This window comes from Colius striatus, chromosome 11 (assembly GCF_028858725.1).
Source record: "Colius striatus isolate bColStr4 chromosome 11, bColStr4.1.hap1, whole genome shotgun sequence".
Classification (NCBI taxonomy): Eukaryota; Metazoa; Chordata; class Aves; order Coliiformes; family Coliidae; genus Colius; species Colius striatus.
In genome coordinates this window covers 25,826,633-25,844,424 of record NC_084769.1, presented here as the reverse complement: position 1 = coordinate 25,844,424, position 17,792 = coordinate 25,826,633, and the positions used below count along the sequence as shown (strand labels likewise).

The window sequence follows — 17,792 nt, the reverse complement described above, 5'->3', positions numbered from 1 at the left end:
GAACACAGGAAGTTTGACTTTAACATGAGGAAAAATTTATTTACTGTGAGGGTGAGGGAACCCTGGCACAGGCTGCCCAGGGAGGGCGTGGAGTCTCCTTCTCTGCAGGTTTTCAGAACTCACCCGTGTAACCTAATCTAGGTTGACTCCTAGCAGGAGGTTGGACTAGATGAACTGTAGATACAGTGATACAATTAGGTATTCCTGATAAGCTCCACCCTAAATTTGGAAACAAAAATGTAAGAGCATCCAGACTTTTTGTTGTGTTACCACACACACCTCATTGTGATCCAGTCAGCTGTTATTTTAACAAGTTCTTATCTTCAGATGTCAAGAGTATGATAGCGTGTCTTCACTAGTTTAATTGAAATACATTTTAGGACTTTTGGCACAGACTTTGGCACAGGTATATAGACTGATATAACTTCAGCAGGAACGTGATACATATATACAAAGCAATCATTCCAGCATTAGTGATATGGAGAAACTCAAAACAGTGCTGAAGAAATTATATGCAAACTTTGAATCAAATAATTGCAACTTTTGTATAAACAATCCTATCTGTGTATTTAAAATTATTTACTACCACATGCACTGATCAGTCTCAGAGTTTTTTTGCACAATGTGGCGTCCAAACTACTTTCTCTGTAGTATCTGAAAGCCAGAAAGATATTTGTTAATGTGATGGGTATTTATCACTGTGCAAGCTGGCAGAAATATTTGTGAAATTTCAAAAAACAGATCTAAAATAGCATATGATTCAAGACAACACTCCATTGCAATATGTAGTTTACTTCTCTGAACATCTTTTTTTATACTTATTTTTACAATTGTCATAAGTGTCATACAGAATACAGTAAAGCAAATACTCAGAGAAAAAAAAAGCAGAAGCATGTGTGTGGCTGATATGCACATACAAATACTAGTTGTATGAAAACCGACAGAACTGAGCACAAATGACAGCTCTGAGCTGGTATCCACAAACAACTTTACTTGTACAAACCATTCCATTCGACCCTGACATAACGATTTATAAACTGGCATTTTATACATGGGCAACAGCTCCTATGTTTTTCCTCAACATTTGGACCTATTTCGATTTAGGTAAATCAACAGTCCAGAAATTTGTAAGGAAAACTTCCAATCCATTCTCATCTGTCCTTTCCAGTCTGCTTCAAAAACACCAAACTATTCATATACACAAAAAAAAGACTAATTAAACCAAATTAAAAAAGACTTGATTATAGAAACAGATTTTGGTACGTGCTTGTGTGCAAAAAACATTTATTTAACAATTGTGTAAATAAAAATCAGTAAATGGCTCGCTTAAAGTGCTCTACAGCTAAGAATTTATAGACCAAGTTCATCCTTAAATGAATACTCAAAAAGTCCCAAAAGCTTATAATGCTAATACTAACAGCCTTAGAGACCAAGGTGCTAGTAGGCACCATTACATACAATACTACTCATTAAGAAAGTCAGACTCCAATCTCACAGTTAATGCAAATTTACACTGACGTAACTGAGAGCAGAATCCACCTCCTTGTGTATACCTTCCTCAAATGATACAAAGGAGCTGCAAAACCAGAAGCTCCCATTTGTATAAATATGTCATAAATAAATATGTATAGATACAAATATTTGTTACAACAGCAGCTTAATGGTCTAATCTTTCATCTCTTGCATCTGTAACACTTTGCTAAAAACACATCTTCAGTGAGCAGAGTAAACCTTAACAGTGCTGCGCTAGCTACTTGTGACACTACACACCCCAGAAACAATTTATGCACATTTTGAAGCCTTTAGTAGATCTTTAGTAGTGAAAGTAGGTAGAAATTTCTGATGCAAAAAAGAATAAATAAATAAAAATTATTAAATATCCAATGTTTGGTACAAATGCTTCATATTAAGTTATTTTTACACATTTGTTTAGAAAAATACACTAAATATTTCTACTTTCATTGGCTAAAAATAAGGACCAGATTATGTATATCCTTGTGTTTTTAAAGAAGGCAATGTCAGCTACCATCAAGCTGCTGGAGTAGACCCATGTGCCCATTCCATGGCAATTACACTGGCAAAAAAAAGCCATTGCAGGGCCAATCACAGCTCCTGGTGGATGGCCTGGTACAAATGACCAAGAGGCCATTGGCACAAGTTGCATTTTCTAAAAAAACAAAAAAAGAAACCTTTTTGCTGAAGTTTATCACCTGCATGTTTACTAATGTATCAGTCAGATCTTCACACTTTTTAAAAATAGCTACATTTACAAATGTGGATGCTTATCTGTTAAGCCATCATTTGTTCCAAAAATGCACATTCAAACTGTGAAATATTAGGAAAATATTCTTGCAAATAAACTATATAAAGATAAAATACACTTCAAAGATAGTTTTTATGTTATTCTATAAAGTGCAGAGAAATCCTTCTAAAAAGGGAAATTACTACTTCCTATAACAACAGTATAATTACAGCAGCTTTTGCATAGCATTATTTATAGAAAATGAATACTTTCAGTTTCTTCAGGAAGAAAAGGAAGAAAGAGTCTCTTCTAGTTCAGATTTTTCCTTTGATACTGGTCTGTTTTCTTCAGGAATGGTTGATGACATAAGATCTCCATTGACAGCACTTCTAGAACAGTGAGCAGATCCTATGAAGATATCAAAAAAGTATTTAATTTTCATTGAAAAAAACCTCATCCCATCTGTCAGTTATTTCATTCGACAACTATTTCCTATATGTAAGCAATCAGAAGCCTAGACTTTTCCTGAAAGACTTCAGTCAATATCATGCCTAAGAATGGATATGGAGAATGATGGAGCATGGAGATGGAGAATGTTCATCCAGTTTTTCATCAACTTTTGTTTGGTTTATACACAATTTTTACATTATGAAAGACAGTAATAGCTGAGGTACAGACATATTTTGTTTAGAAGAATATATGTATTTATTTTTTAAAGGACCGATGCATTGATAAGCATTAAACTAAAACATTTTCAATTATTAAAATAAAATCAATGACTTAACTGCACGTTAGGTATTGCTGGGCTACCTGACAGGAAACAAAGAACTAAGGTACCTGCAAGGTAGCAGAGGGAGCTTCTAACACAGTAAAAGAAAACAAAAGATCAGAAACTGAACTAGAAACTACAGCTACATAGTAAGGAACCAAAAAAGCAGGTATTAGCAGAAACACAAGACAAAGGCTCTTCTCAGCAGTACTGAAAAGAGCTAGATTGAGTAATCAGCAACAGAAGGTCCAGATCGTGACAAGAACCTTGTGTTATAGGAAGCTAGACTCATGTGCACCTACGTTAGTGATGAGACTCAGAACAGGATATAAAATATTGGCTTGGGATACATGCTGGCATACTCTATGGTGCTGGCAGATGAAAGAGGTGAAAGAGGTGATCACCTTGCAACATGTGAGCATGGAGCACCAAGGAAACTATGCAGAGGTATGGACACTTTCTTCATCATAGAATGCAGTGCATTAGTAACCTCCTAGTGTTCATGCAGGCTTTCAGCAATGCACAGGCCTCAGGTTTTCTCAATCCACATGAGGCACTAGGCAGTCCGAAAGAAAGCAAGACTAAACAGGAACTGGTCAGGAAGAACATATCAAGTTAAAGTCTCCCTGAGAGGAATCGGAATAGAGTAAAAACAGCAGCAAGAATCAAAAGGAAAAATCACAGAAGAACTGCCTACTAACTCCGTAGACTGGTCTAATCAGGAGGTAATAATATTCTGATTGTGACATAATTTCTTAATATTTGGGGTTGGTTTTATTTATTATTGGCAAAGCTGCAGTCTTTCAGTACAGTGTTGTTCTCTATAAAACACAAGCAGCCACTGAAATCAACCATCTTTCTGCAATGCACTGGGTGGAAACTGCCTCCCACCACCCACAAGGGTAACAGAAAGGGACATTTGTTTTGTGACAAGAAGCAAGTAGCATATAATAGCATTCCACGCTACCTACCAGAACATCATTCATGTAAGATTCTTTTTCTAGTTATGTCTCTATTTTATCTCACCAGTACTCTCACTGATTTCAGTACAACTACTCCAGCTGCAAGATCCTTTTCAGTATGAACAAAAGCCAGCAGAAGTCAGCCGCAAAACAAACTACACAAATGTTTTGATTTATAACACAGGACTCTTACAACCAAAACTGTATAACCAAGAAAACTTTTTTCCCTCCTGTTGATATCAGCACTAGAACAGCTGATATAAACAAGGTAATAAATTGCACAGAAAGATACAAAAGCAAAACATTCCTCTTCCAAACTTACTCTGAGAATCTTCAAAGGGAGTATCACTGTAAGATTCTGTATCTGAGTATGTTCTTCTGCGCCGCTGTGAAAATCGGTGAAAGGATGAAATTGGTTCTTTTACAGAGTGATTATTCCTACAAAGCAAATTAGAGCTGTTAGAAAGCAAAATCTGTAACAATCCATACAACTTAATATACTTCAAATTTTAAACAATTTTGGTGCTTAAACTGTTAGGATCAATGTTTTTCACTCAAATAAAAATGGCACAGTCAAGAGAATATTCTTAATTTTCACAAGTATAAAGCCTGAAAATGTAAATAAAAATGTAGTATAATCTTTGCATGTGAAAGAAAACCTCAAGAACCTGAAATACCAACCCAAAAAGAACGTTGGCATTTCAACTTCTATGTTTAATTTCATGAGCTTGTCAGAATAAGTCATTTGCATGAAGCTTCTAGCATGATGAAATCTTTATAATGCATTAGCAGCTGGATTATTTGCTGCCAACACTGATAATATGTACTCTTAGCTTTAAAAATTAGATCAATTTATGCTGTCTAATTCTTTTTTCCCCAGGCCAACTCTTCTCACATTTTGATTTCAATGCTAGCAAGTTCACCAAGGTTTTCTGAAATGTAAGAAAAATGAAACAGAAAATTACCTTTCTGAATAGCAAGGACCAGGGTGGCTAATGGAACGTTTCATCTAGGGAAAAAAAAAATCCAAACAAACGGAACTAAAAATGTTACAAGCTACTTATAAGAATAATACGCACACCTACATTAATTTTTATTTACAGTCTATAAAAAAGCAACCATTCTCAGTTTAAAAACTGAAATAACTATATGAAAACAGATGGATTGTCATCAATATTAAAAATTCACACAGGAAATAGTTTACTACAAAAATTACTACCTAGCTTCTATGGAATTCGTTCTCTTGCCCCAGAGTTACTCATAGAGCCGTTCGTTCATTGCTACAATACACAGAAATACCAAGACATTTTTCCTCTACCAAATGCCAGCTCAAGTCCCCCATTACAAGATGAAGCCAAATCCTGCCTCTTGATTCCTTGTGATTCTTCTGGTAACTGTCAAATCTCTATTCATAAAGCTACTAATTTAAAATCAATAATGATCAACTTTGTAAGTTGGAGACAAAGAGATAAGAGATCCAAGTGCAAAGAAAGGGATTCCTACAACAAAATCCCACAATAGATCTCATCTTGGAATCTATGCATATGATCAAGACATTTAAGGTGATTCCACATACCCTATCCTTCTAAAGGAAATAATTAGTACTGATGAGTTATGCAAGTAATATCTTTATCCTTGTTTACCATCTTGTTAAATAAGGGCATGTTAGATTTGAATTATATACACAGGTTTTGAATTATATACACTGAAAGATATGGTATCCCGCTGAAGTGTTTCAAGCCACAAGGCACTTACATCTCTTTAAATAGAAGGCAAAGTTATGAATTTCTAAGATCAGTGTACAGTTAGCATTCTAAAAACCAAAGAAACACTTGGACCCCATTCATTTACAAGATATCTGTGTGATATATTACTTTGATTACGGAAAGGCTAGTAAAGACTGGGAATGGAAAATTATGAGTCTATATTTAGGACCAGTACTCATTGTAACAGAGTGAAGATTTCAACTGTTGACATCACAGAACATAGCAATAGCATAGTCTTCTGCCATTCTTCCCCCCATCCAACCAGCAATGACACATAGGAAAATAGTATTTCAAAATGTCTAAACCATTTGGACAGGTGATGGTGACACAGGAGAAACTAATGGATCAGGGTGAGACAGCTGGAACATTTCTGGCTTGAACTTGGCATTAGCAATCTTCACACATTCTTCAAGCGTTGTGATAAATGTATTACAAGTGGCACTAAGCAAGGAAGAGGCTTCATTCATGTTCTAAAAATAAACGAAAGCACAAGCATAAGCAAGAAAGAAAAGATGCAAATACAACCCTCCCACAAACATTAATTTCCCTCACTACAATCAAGAATTTCCATTTCCCATTTTATTTAATCAAATGTACACCTCCCAACAAAGTTAATTTAAGCAAACAAGTATGACTGCATTGTAATTTTTTTCCAACATCTGAATTTCTGTAGCGTGTCAACAGACAACACTGTACTCCCTTTACTGCCACTAGCTGGTATCAAAAGATTATTCAGTGAAACATGTGAACTGCAGCAGAATGCAGGAACAGCTTGATGGTTACAGTGCAAGAAGCCTGCAAGTTAGTTGCAGTAAAATGACAACTACTTGCTCTGTTGTGACTAAACATCAACTTCTTGCTTTGCATTAAGCGAACAACAATATTGTCCACAACTTGCTCGAGACTGTGAAGAGTGAAGGCACTGACAATTTCCAGTACTAACTTTCATTTAAAACCAGAAATAATAGAATAATTTTGTTTGTGCACATTCAGAGAATCTTATCTACACTGTAGGTTTCCACTACTTGTAAGACTAGTTTTCACTTTTAACAAAATGCAATACCCTCCTACACAAGGAAGTAAAGAATGGACAAACACAACTGTTTCAACTATTCTGCCTTTAACAGATATGTGAAACAAGACAAATTATTGTGTAGCTCATATGGCAGCTCTTCTGGCTTTTTAACCAAATGACTCAGTAACACAATTACTTCCTAATGCACGTTATACCGACAGTTAAATCACCCAAGTACTTTATGCACATGTAATCACTGTCAGTATTATATACACGCAAGCACTCAAAAATTAACCTTAGTTTAAATGTCCTAAAATTAGGGAGACTAAAAGGCATGAGACAGAAACTTGAAACAGAAGTGTGAGGTGTATTATATAATTAGGCTCTCCAAATGAATCCAAGAAATTCTGTACCTCAATGCTGGGAGGAGAGCGAGTCTCCTCATGGTGAACAAATTCTCGTATTGTATGAACTTGCTGCATTAAAAGGTCACAGTAGAGACGAAGTTCGGACATTTTGGTTTTAAGAGATTCACTGGTCTCACTTATTTCTATGCAAAAGAATGGAAACAGACATTTACTGCATACAACGTATGTACACATTTTAATTTTGAAGCACTTTTCATTTAAATGTAAATAATTTTGAAACTCGCTTTCACTTAATTTTTGAGGATAATTGGATTCAGCAATTAATCAAGAATTACACTTAGAGCAGACAACAGTTTGTACTTTTGGATAACTGCTGCTGATTTAATGACTATCAAGAAAGAGGCACATTACTAAGAAAGGTAAAGGTGAAATTTTTCTCAGCAATGTAATGTAGAAAAATCTTAGTGGATGAAACTTCCACCCAACAGAGTGTCTGGAAATGGTAACATTAAGCCATTGAAGAAAAATTATGCAAAAAACAATAGTAGCTATTAAAACAACAGAAATGAAACTGCTTCACAACAACCACAAATAGTACGTTTGTTGTTCTAACAACAGTAAGTTGCCAGTATTTCAGTTTAAGATAGAAGAGGTCAATGGAGGTGAACTCTAATTCAAACATCAAGGGAGAATTTAGCATACAGATGACTAGAAATAATTCTTTGTATTTAAAGACAATAATACTGACTTTCTACCACAATATTTGAACTACTGTCATCTGAAAACGTGCATTTGAAAAAGTGTTAAGACTGTAGGTAACATACATACCTTTTTCTTTTTTTGTTCTGGTATCTGCTAAACAGGCTTTTGCACTCCCCAGTGCTACCAGCCACCTTTGCCTTTCAGCTGCATTAACTGCTTTCATATAGAAATGCTGTTCCCCTGGGATGATTAGCTCCATTCTTGTGTTGTCAGTTGCATGAACTTAAAAACCAAAATCAAAGTCTCTGTAACAATTATTTATTGAATACTGATCAAAGCTATTTTAAAATGTTTACTACAATCCCACTGTAATACAAGATATGACAATGCATTGCTGTGAAATAACAAAAAGCCCAAAGCTGCTCAATCCTTCTCCTTAGCATGCCCCCCTAACCATGGATGCAAGAGACTGCACTAAATCCAGACTTCACCTATTATCTTTCCTTCATCAAAAGAACAAAATGACAAGCAAAATCAACAACTGGAATAGCCAAAAAATAACATCTTCCAGTTTACATTGCTGATCTCATCTACACCAAGGAAAAAGTGACAAAAAGGAGCCATCACATAAGTTGAAAGCAATGGAGAGTTAAGACAATGCCTTGCTACCAGCCAAGGAGGTTGACTTCCAGCTCAGAATACACCAAAGGCTAAATAATTCACTTACTAACTCTAATATATCCACCATCTATGCACACAGGCAGCCGCTAACTGTGACAAAGTAAAAATGACTCAGGAAAACAAAAGACTAAATATCTCCAGTTTAAAAAATCTGCCCTTTTGGGTCACTGCTGCTGCTTTTCTGAAAAACGAGCACTGATGATTCAGTTTCTTTTCCCTGGTCGTAAGACGGAGAAGTGTGGAACTAAATAACTAGCCAAGGAAACTTCAAGCATAAGCCGCATGTACACAACTATTTCAAATAGAAAGGAATATATGATGGGTTCTAGATCTCAAGAACAGATCTCTAACTGTGAAACACTTTTTCTTTCTCATCACTTCATAATTTACATTTATTATTGCTTATGACCTATCAAGCAGACAAATTGGACTACAGATAAACAAAAACTGAGGAGGAAATATTTGTGATGTAAAACATATGTTGGGCGATCTTTTCTATTTCCCCAGCAGATAAAATTTTCCCAAGCAGCAATCTGTTAATTCTTACCTTTTATTTCACACACAGCCATCTTTATACTTCCTTTGCTGCCCTTGCAAACATCATCCTGTGAATCATAGTAGGACAATATCCCATTGTCTAAAACAAACCACCGAGGCTGCCAACCTAGCAGGATCAAAAATGTGAAAAGGAAAGTTTAGTCCCAACTACTAAATTATCAAACTCAGCTCTTTGGTTGTTAAAACTTTTATAAAAGATGCAAACATTGTTTATTTCCTGGTGCATTACAAGAATAGTTCAACCTGCACAGTCTGCAGACCAGAGCTGCTCTATAATCACACTAGTATTGTATCAATATTTCTTCCCTGTTCTTCATGGATGAAAAGAAAGCAGTTTACGTATAGAAGCAAATATCTGCAAGAATTTAATGCAGCATTACACCACATAGTAAATCATGGTCATGGGCCCTTTTGGATTAAAGTACAATAGCATTTCTTGGTTTTTTCCTTTTTTTAACAGCTATTTCATAAAACTCAACACTCATTGGAATAGGTGTCCTAATTTCTAATACTACCGAGTACAAATCATTTTGCCTAGTAAATCACCTTTGTTTCTAAAAATAACATAAAACTACAAAATTCCAGTAGCACAACAATTACACTGGCCCATTACAGCCTAGGTCAGCTATGCAACAGGAGCAGATTATCCCTCTGTTTTACAGCTCAACACTAAACTTCAACCTCCTGCTTGGCTTAAGGTTTGTAATGGCAATGGCTGTGAGGAACTCAATGTATCTGACAACATGGCACTTAAAACTGCCATTCCAACAGAAGGCTTAATAATACCCTGGAAATATACCATATTACCAAAAATACCATACCCTGCAAATAGAGCTAAAGGCTTCATACTACTCACATTAAACCATTACAAGTTTTAACACTAATTCAAGAAGCGTAAACCCAGGCCCCAGGTAAGTGTCTGTGTCTTTCAAAATTCAGAGTGTTAACTAGTAAGAAGATCCACACTCAGATACAAAAACTGAATGGAAAAAAAAGTACAAACATTGAGGGATACCAACTCCTACAGGAAGTACTCCCAATTCTATGTGTACATCAGCACTCAAAGAATATCCAAGCAGTCATGAAATGACTGAAGACCCTGTCCTGGAAAGTGCAGATCAGAAATGCACATTTTCTTTTTTCCTGCTACACTGTGTTGCACAACATGAACTCTCTGATGCCCTTACCTAAGTGCATGCACAGGCAGTAAATCAATATCCATCCTCCAAATCTGATTCTGATAAAAAAGGAACCCTACATACATGGTCATCCCACACTCACATTATGGTGGTATTGGAAAAAAACAGAAGCAAATAATTCAATAGAGAGAGGAAAAAAAGTTGTGTTTCCAGTTTGCTTTTCATTAGGGAGGAAACTAAATGTTTTTCACAATGCTTCAGCATCAATAACAAGCTCCTTTGCTGCTTGGAGTCCACCATTAATTACAAGCCTATTCCTGGCTACAAAAATAAATAGCAGAATAACAACATAGTTGGTAATAAAATTTCAAAATGTCCCTATTACAATTATTTTTAAATTTGCTGCCCTCCTGTATTCTGGAAATTGTAGGGAATTCTTGACACATTGTAATTCTGAAATGTAAGTGCAGATGCTCTCAGTTGGCCAGCACACATGGAAGTAAGAGTTCTGCAGCTGGCTAGTTTAGAGGGTTACTGTCTTTTAGCAGAAGTCTAGCTGCATGTTGCTATAACAGTCCATTAAGTGCACAGTATTCATGGTCACTGTTGAATATTTACTTATTAAATAACAGACTTCCAATGGAAGGTTTATATCAAACACCACAAAGGCTCACTGCCTTTACCTTTTGCTACAGTTACATAAGTGAAAGTGACAATCACTCATTCTGAATTGAAAAGAAATTTGAACTCGTTATTTCCTTCATAACTGCAATTTTTCCTGTAGGAGTTTTCTCCATATTTTTTGTGTACTGAAAAAAAAAAGCCGAATTTATACTTAACTACAGAAAAGCTGTTCTCTTTCACCAGAAGGACAGTACTTGTAGACACACGTGCTCTAAAAAACCACAAGATTACAAGGTCATGCTCTGTACACTTCAATGCACAGCAAATGCACACAACCCATGCAGTGTGGTCCACGTTATAAGCCCTCAGAACTGAGTTTCACATCACTCCATATTAAAAATCTGATTACACCAAAGCAGAGTAGCACACGTAAAGTGCCGAAGAACAAGAGGGCAAAGAAGAGCCTGACAAAGCAGTCAAACATGAGGCCTGATTAAGCATGGTCTAAGATTTGACAGTGATCCGCTCTGGAGCAACAATCGGTTCTATTACAATGTCAGAAGACAAATCTGTTTCACCTTGATAGCGCTATCTATCCATTGCTATCACCAGAGGCAGGTGGTAGGTGTCTCTATTACAACAGAGGACGATGCAAACAAACACATAGCTTTGACGGCAAACACAGTTGTTTGGTGCATTTTTGTCTGCAGCACTTTTAAAAACACATTATATGAAACTCTATCCGGAACTAAAGTTTTTTTAATATATTTTAGATTTTAGGATATAGAAGTATCAGACTAAAAAAACCCAAACAAAACAAAAACATCTGAAAGCAAATTAAAAGGGATTTCTGACTTTCGTGTTTAGCACTTAAGATTTAAAAACATAATCCTAAACGATTCCTCAGCTGTAAACAAAAATATCTTCCACGTTTGTATGCTGCAAATTAATGCAATTTCCGAATGGAAACAGAGGTACAGGAAACAATCGAAAAAGCTGCGCTGTTAGAGCGAGGCACTCGCGACAGCGTTTACCCACAGTCTGTCCCGTTAAGAGTCCCCGACTAACTTGGGAAGGCCCCATCGGGTCTCGAGAGACCCAGCTCACTCAGTTCCTAGCCAGAGACAACTGAATCGGGCACATTCCGCCCGTGAGGCGGCCGGGGCCGCGCTGCAGCCAGCCCCGGGAGGACCGGAGGGCCGGGCCCGGCCCAGGCCTGCCGCCACCGCACGCCACACACACGGAAGCGCGGAGAGCGCCGGCGACCGCCGTCAGGCGCCGAGCCGCACCGTGCCCCAGACCACCCCCTGGCGCCAGCTCCAGGCGTCCCGGCGATAGCCTCCGCCGCCAGCTTCCCAGCGGCTCGGCCCTATAAAAGCACAAAACCGCAAACAATTTCTCGGCTGGGGCATTAAAACTGGCTCTCGGCCGCTCGCGGAACGCCGGGACTCTTCAACGCAGCAGCGGCTTCACAGACGAGGCCCGGCGCCGCAGGCCCACGGCCGCTGCCGCCACCCCCGGCCCCGGCCGCCTACCCGCTAGGTAGTTTGTCCACTTGTACAGGACCCCCTCCATCGCTCAGAGCCCGACGCCGGGCCGCATCCTTCTGCTTTGCCGCGGGGAATGGGCGGCCGCGGGGCTCGGCGCTCACCGCCCGTCCCTGCCGGTGCTGCTCCCTGCGCGCGCGGAGGCGGAGCCGCTCGGCTCAGGCGCGGCAGCAGCGGCGGCCCCGCGGCGGCCCCGGCGGCGCCACCCGCCCCGCGGGGCGCTCCGCATCTCCCATGCGCGCCCGGCCGCGCTGCCCGGCCCCGCCAGCCTCCGTCCGCCCCGGGGCTGTCTTCACACGTCCCTTGCACTTCCTGAGCCGAGGGGGCCGTCCCGAAGAACTGCCCGCCCCACGGCTGCCTGGGCCGGGCTTGTCCGCGCGTCCGGGGAGGCTGAGGCTTCGGACCCTCGGCTCAGCGAGAGCAGAGCCACGGCGGAAGTCTCCTCAAAGCAACATGGGCCGCGGGATAACGCTGCTCCTCTTGCCACTGGCCCTGCTGGCGGCCCCAGTACAGGCCGAGGGCGACGTGGCGGCGGCGGCGGAGGAGGTTAAAATAGAGGTGCTGCACCTCCCTGAGGACTGCAGCCCCAAGAGCAAGAAGGGAGATCTGCTGAACGCACACTACGACGGTTTCCTGGCTAGCGACGGATCCAAGTTTTACTGCAGGTGGGCCCCCAGGGCGCCGTGTAGGATAGAAGGGAAGGTCGGCCCTGGCCCGGCGGTGTACGTGGCACAGCCAGTCCACCCCGGGAGCGGCGGGCCCCGCTTGAGCGGGCTTAGCCGCAGCTCTCCTAGTGTGGTTACAGCTTGGAGAATCCACACCAGCCACGTTAGCATTAGTAATTTTCACCCATCTCAGCATTTATTTTCCTTTAAACGAGTGTTGAGAATGTGGGATTTACACAGGATCAAAGGGGAGCAGCAGTGAGGTAACCTGGAGACGAAAGACATGCTCTGGTTTCTGGCGACTGGTGGCCATCACCAGTGAAGATCGCTGGGAGGCTGTAAGCCACACCTCACACGGAGGCCAAAAAAACCCCACCATGTTATCATCTGCCCTGTAATTTGTGCAAAAGAACTCGGGTTTAGAGGAGGAGCTCCTGTTAGGGATGCAGACTATTTTAACTTGCATACAGGAGGCACTTCTGCATAGTTGGCATTGTGCAGGGCAGCCACATTACACTAGTGGTTTGCACGCTACACCCCTCCACTGTCACTGCATCCCTCCTTGATTTTTACTGCTTTCCTTATTGCCCCAAAACTAGCATTTAGACTTTTGCTTTTTTCCTTTTGTCCCATCCATCTATCTTAAGACTGTTTCAGCTTGGTTTAGCTTGCTTGGCACAGCAAGCCACTGCTCAAAAGCTTTAATTTTACAGTGACTTGCTTTTAGTAGTGGTGAATTCTACTAGTGAGGCAAGACTCACCTGTGCAGAACTATGAAGAAGTCTTCTCTTTCCTTCATGTACCCAGGTCAGACAGTAGCCTAGTTTATTACAAAATCTTGAATCATTCCCTCCAGTTGTATAATTTAAGAAAAAATCAGTATAGGATAACTCTACATTTAACAGTACCATTTTTACTTGCATCTTTTTGCCCATTAAAGTGACTGACTTTGGCACATACAGTGTTTCCTTCTGACTTGAGCTACATGCTGCTCAGTTGCTGTTATATGTAGTTCCAGTACTGGGGATACCTCATAACCAGAGGCTGGTTTAAGTACAGAATACCTAAACTGAACAAAGCGCTAGGTGAGCATGCAGTAGTGCAGCCAAGATTGCCAGGGTCCCTCAGTACACCCATGCGTGCTCCATCCCATCCCATCCTAGAGTGCACTGCAGACATTTTTGCTTTCTAGCAGTGAATTGTTCCCAGTACTCCTTACAGGCTTCCTTTAGTGGCACCTTGTTTCTGGCATGTGGTGCACATGATCAGGAAGGTCAGATGTTTTTGTAATAAGATAGGGTTTTTACTTGTTTTTTTCAGTTTTGAAAGGAAATTACCCCTTACACATCTCAAGTTTGGAGCTTAAGTTAATTCTAAATGCAGCAGAAAAACAGTTTTATTACTTCTTTCATTCTGAACATTCTTGGGTTCTAATAAACTAAGTTACATTTTTACTGACTACAAATTTAAAGTTATTTTTATGTTAAAAAAAAAAAAGAAAGGAAACCCACCTAAATTCACTGTTATCCACTCGATTCTTTTTAATAGTCGGACACAAAATGAAGGTCATCCAAAATGGTTCGTTCTGGGTGTTGGACAAGTCATAAAAGGGTTAGATATTGCTATGATGAATATGTGTCCTGGAGAAAAACGTAAAGTGATCATTCCTCCATCTTTAGCATATGGACAGCAAGGATATGGTAAGAAAGAAGTTTTCATACTAAATTTTGCCTTTCCTCTGTTTTGCCCTTTCAAACATATGGTATTGTAACTGACTGTAGGTAGCAGTCCTCCATTCATTTTGGAGGCACTGCAGGCAATGACAGCAGCTGTGCAGCCTAATCCTGCTCATTCCTGCACAGTTCCAGTCACCCTCACCATAGACCCACATGCAAGCCTTGCAGCTTGCATGAAAGTTCGCTAGATGTGGTTTTCCAAGTATTGCCATAATCTGAAAAACTGACAGCAAAAGGAAGATCCTCATGATTTATATCAGCATTTCTTGTCGTAGTCTATTATGTTCTGTTCATGTTTAGTTTCTATTTGACTTCTTCCTGCTTAGCCTTTTTATGACATTCTATGTCTTCTGAGCAAAATGGAATGTAATCCAGTGCATGTCAGAGAATAAATCTTAAGCAGAGACAATTTGTTTGGAATACTGTTTACATTCTGGATAGTTACCAGACAGTACCATCATGTTACATAGTAATCACAACAGTACAAGGCATGAAATCTAACTTGGATTCATGATGTTCATCTGCTTGGAAAAGAAAAAGTTATAATAATTGTCAGGTACTGATACTTTGTCAGATGCGATGAACTGGTTTTGTCTTTCATACAATGTGAAGTTCACTAGGAATAAATATTTCCCCTTGAGCATGTTTCATAGTTAAGTCTCATAATAAGGAAAAATACTGACACAAAGTATGCTCTTTAATACTAGTTTTAACTGTTTGTTCTAGGTAGCACTTCAAGAAAGTAGTAATTTCCTACAGCATACCTGTCCTCTGTCTCAGCATATTTGTGCATGCTGGGGAAGATGCCTGGCTAATCTTGAACTAGAAAAGATGCATGTGGCTTTCTAAATCTTTACATATCTTTCCTTTGTTGGTATGTATATTTATAAACTTCTGGCACTGAATTCTAGCACTATGTCTTTCTTTGTAAGTACTAGATAAACCATGTTTTAGATTCATATAGATTTAAGACTTCTACATATTTAAAGCTTGTAAGATTAAAAACTTTTGAATTCTTGAAACCTGTAATTTTACTATGGATATTTTAGATGAGTAGTGTGAGAAATAGTTTTGTTTACTTTCTGTTTGTAAACAAAGTAGTTTCTTTAGTTTTTCTGCAGTTTTAAGGACAGCTGCAAGCTCAAGATTCTGTCAGAATTCTGAGGTTACAGTGTCATGCTCACTGGCTTTGATTATAAATAGAAGCAACATGCATGTTTACATTTTAATGTTACACTGCATGATTTCTTGATGCTTTTTTGGCTTTACTTTTAGACCTCATTAGTTTGTTACTGTCTCTCATCAGTTCCCTTTTTTTTTGCCAGATGCTTGGTACAATGACCTGTGTTTATAGGGAGTACTGTTTTCACATCAGGTATCAGAAAATGCTTTGACAAGGGAGTAATGAAGTCCAACATGTTGTTGTTGGTTTTTTTTTCTCTAGGGACCAGGCAAAATATTCCAGTAGTTAGTTCATTGTTTTTTTTTTCTTTTTTTTTTAATCAGATGACTTGCATTCTACTACTTCTTTCTAATGAGATCTATATTTTAAACACTATTTTACATAAAAAATCAGTCTCTCAATAAGCCCTATCATATGACAATATGTGAAAGAGTGAAAACTTTGGAAATAGACTTGTTTCTTATGCCAGCACAAACCCTTCTCTTAATTTTCAAGAGTACCTGAACTGAAATGAGCAATATAATTTTGTTTCAGGGAAGTACATTGTTTACACATCTCTCTCAAAATCATTTATCTAAGACAATTTGAACAGTCTTCCCCTCTAGCTGAATAATATTTAAATTTAGAATTATTGACACTGACTCTTGTAATAAAAAAATATGATGCTTTTCCATGCAAATTTATCATATGTGCGATCTCTAACCATAGTGTTTGATTTCTTAAATGCTTTTTTGCCTTTAATTCATAGCACAAGGCAAAATTCCACCCAATGCAACACTGATCTTTGAGATTGAACTTTATGCAGTGAATAAGGGACCTCGCAGCGTTGAAGCGTTTAATCAAATTGACAAGGACAGTGACAGGAAACTCTCCCAACTGGAGGTAATGTGATGTAAATCATGTATTCCAAATTAGTTATAAAACTATAGGTATAGTTGTGTCAGTGTTATCTTTATATGAGCTGCCTCTGCTGCAGTTGATCATGCAAAGCTTCTGTATGCTTACACAACCCACACTGTGCAATGTTGCAATTTGCTTTGATGAATACATTAGGATATCTCAGACTTGCTGGGAAACAAGCTTTAGATGTGTCTGCACTGGAGTCACAATAACTTACCTATATAGCCCAAGCATACCCCCTGTTGTATACCGGGTTAAAAGCCACAATGGTTGGACTTTTCTCTTTTCTTCTAGATAAGTCAGTACTTGAAAGAAGAATTTGCAAGAGATGGCAAAAAACGTCATCCCTCAGCCCATGATGAAATCTTAGCAGATATATTTAAGAAGAATGATCACGATGGAGATGGTTTCATATCAGCAAAGGAATACAATGTCTACCAGCATGATGAACTCTAAGTACTTAACAAATCTTGGGCTGTTTTCTGGACACTGAATTCTAAATAATAACACTTTGTCACTGATTTTTTTGTACTTTTTTTAAGTTGGCATCTTTTTATATCTCTCAAAGTGACTATAAAAATCTTATTTTTAACATTCAACTGATCAAATGTGTTAGATATTTCAAAAGAAAGAAATAAAATTGGAAAACACTATAACCTGTTATTAGTGGGTTTTGCATCATGTCCTAATCTCTACAGTTTTGCTCAGTAGTCTTTCTCATTGTGTAAAATACCAATGAAAATAATTATTTCTGTCCTATCAAGCACATAAAAAAGGTCTCGGTACCTGTTGACATAACTGGTACCTGTTGACATAACTGGTAAATACACAGCAGCACTAGAAAAATCTACAGTATCGTGATTTACTTGGATGAGGCAGAAGATGAGGGGAGATACTATATATAAACATAAGTAATTAGATGGGCATCATTCAGG

The 17,792-nt window shown here is 38.7% G+C and overlaps 2 protein-coding genes across 2 annotated transcripts; one reads left to right on the top strand and one right to left on the bottom strand.

The window, feature by feature from the left end:
* Window positions 1-772: 772 nt before the first annotated feature.
* Window positions 773-12,680, bottom strand: PLEKHA3 (pleckstrin homology domain containing A3). Its single transcript, XM_062004619.1, has 8 exons — window positions 12,362-12,680; window positions 9,053-9,169; window positions 7,951-8,106; window positions 7,168-7,304; window positions 6,045-6,209; window positions 4,939-4,982; window positions 4,296-4,411; window positions 773-2,650 (listed from the first exon to the last, which is right to left on the bottom strand). Exons 1-8 carry the CDS (start codon window positions 12,399-12,401, stop codon window positions 2,523-2,525), a joined length of 903 nt encoding a protein of 300 aa, XP_061860603.1. The 5' UTR covers window positions 12,402-12,680; the 3' UTR covers window positions 773-2,522.
* On the top strand, window positions 12,561-17,456 carry FKBP7 (FKBP prolyl isomerase 7). The gene is made up of 4 exons (XM_010200630.2): window positions 12,561-13,038; window positions 14,587-14,738; window positions 16,706-16,839; window positions 17,152-17,456. Exons 1-4 carry the CDS (start codon window positions 12,608-12,610, stop codon window positions 17,311-17,313), a joined length of 879 nt encoding a protein of 292 aa, XP_010198932.2. The 5' UTR covers window positions 12,561-12,607; the 3' UTR covers window positions 17,314-17,456.
* The last annotated feature ends 336 nt before the right edge of the window (window positions 17,457-17,792 follow it).

What these genes read in the sequence shown, in the direction of transcription:
- FKBP7 (XM_010200630.2), top strand. Translation starts at nt 12,608, where the DNA reads ATGCGCGCCCGGCCGCGCTGCCCGGCCCCGCCAGCCTCCGTCCGCCCC. An exon ending in GGATCCAAGTTTTACTGCAG is followed by an intron (nt 13,039 to 14,586) that starts GTGGGCCCCCAG and finishes TCTTTTTAATAG; the next exon opens with TCGGACACAAAATGAAGGTC. An exon ending in ATATGGACAGCAAGGATATG is followed by an intron (nt 14,739 to 16,705) that starts GTAAGAAAGAAG and finishes TTTAATTCATAG; the next exon opens with CACAAGGCAAAATTCCACCC.
- PLEKHA3 (XM_062004619.1), bottom strand. Translation starts at nt 12,401, where the DNA reads ATGGAGGGGGTCCTGTACAAGTGGACAAACTACCTAGCGG. An exon ending in GTGGACAAACTACCTAGCGG is followed by an intron (nt 9,170 to 12,361) that starts GTAGGCGGCCGG and finishes TGATCCTGCTAG; the next exon opens with GTTGGCAGCCTCGGTGGTTT. An exon ending in GGTCCTTGCTATTCAGAAAG is followed by an intron (nt 4,412 to 4,938) that starts GTAATTTTCTGT and finishes TTTGCTTTGTAG; the next exon opens with GAATAATCACTCTGTAAAAG.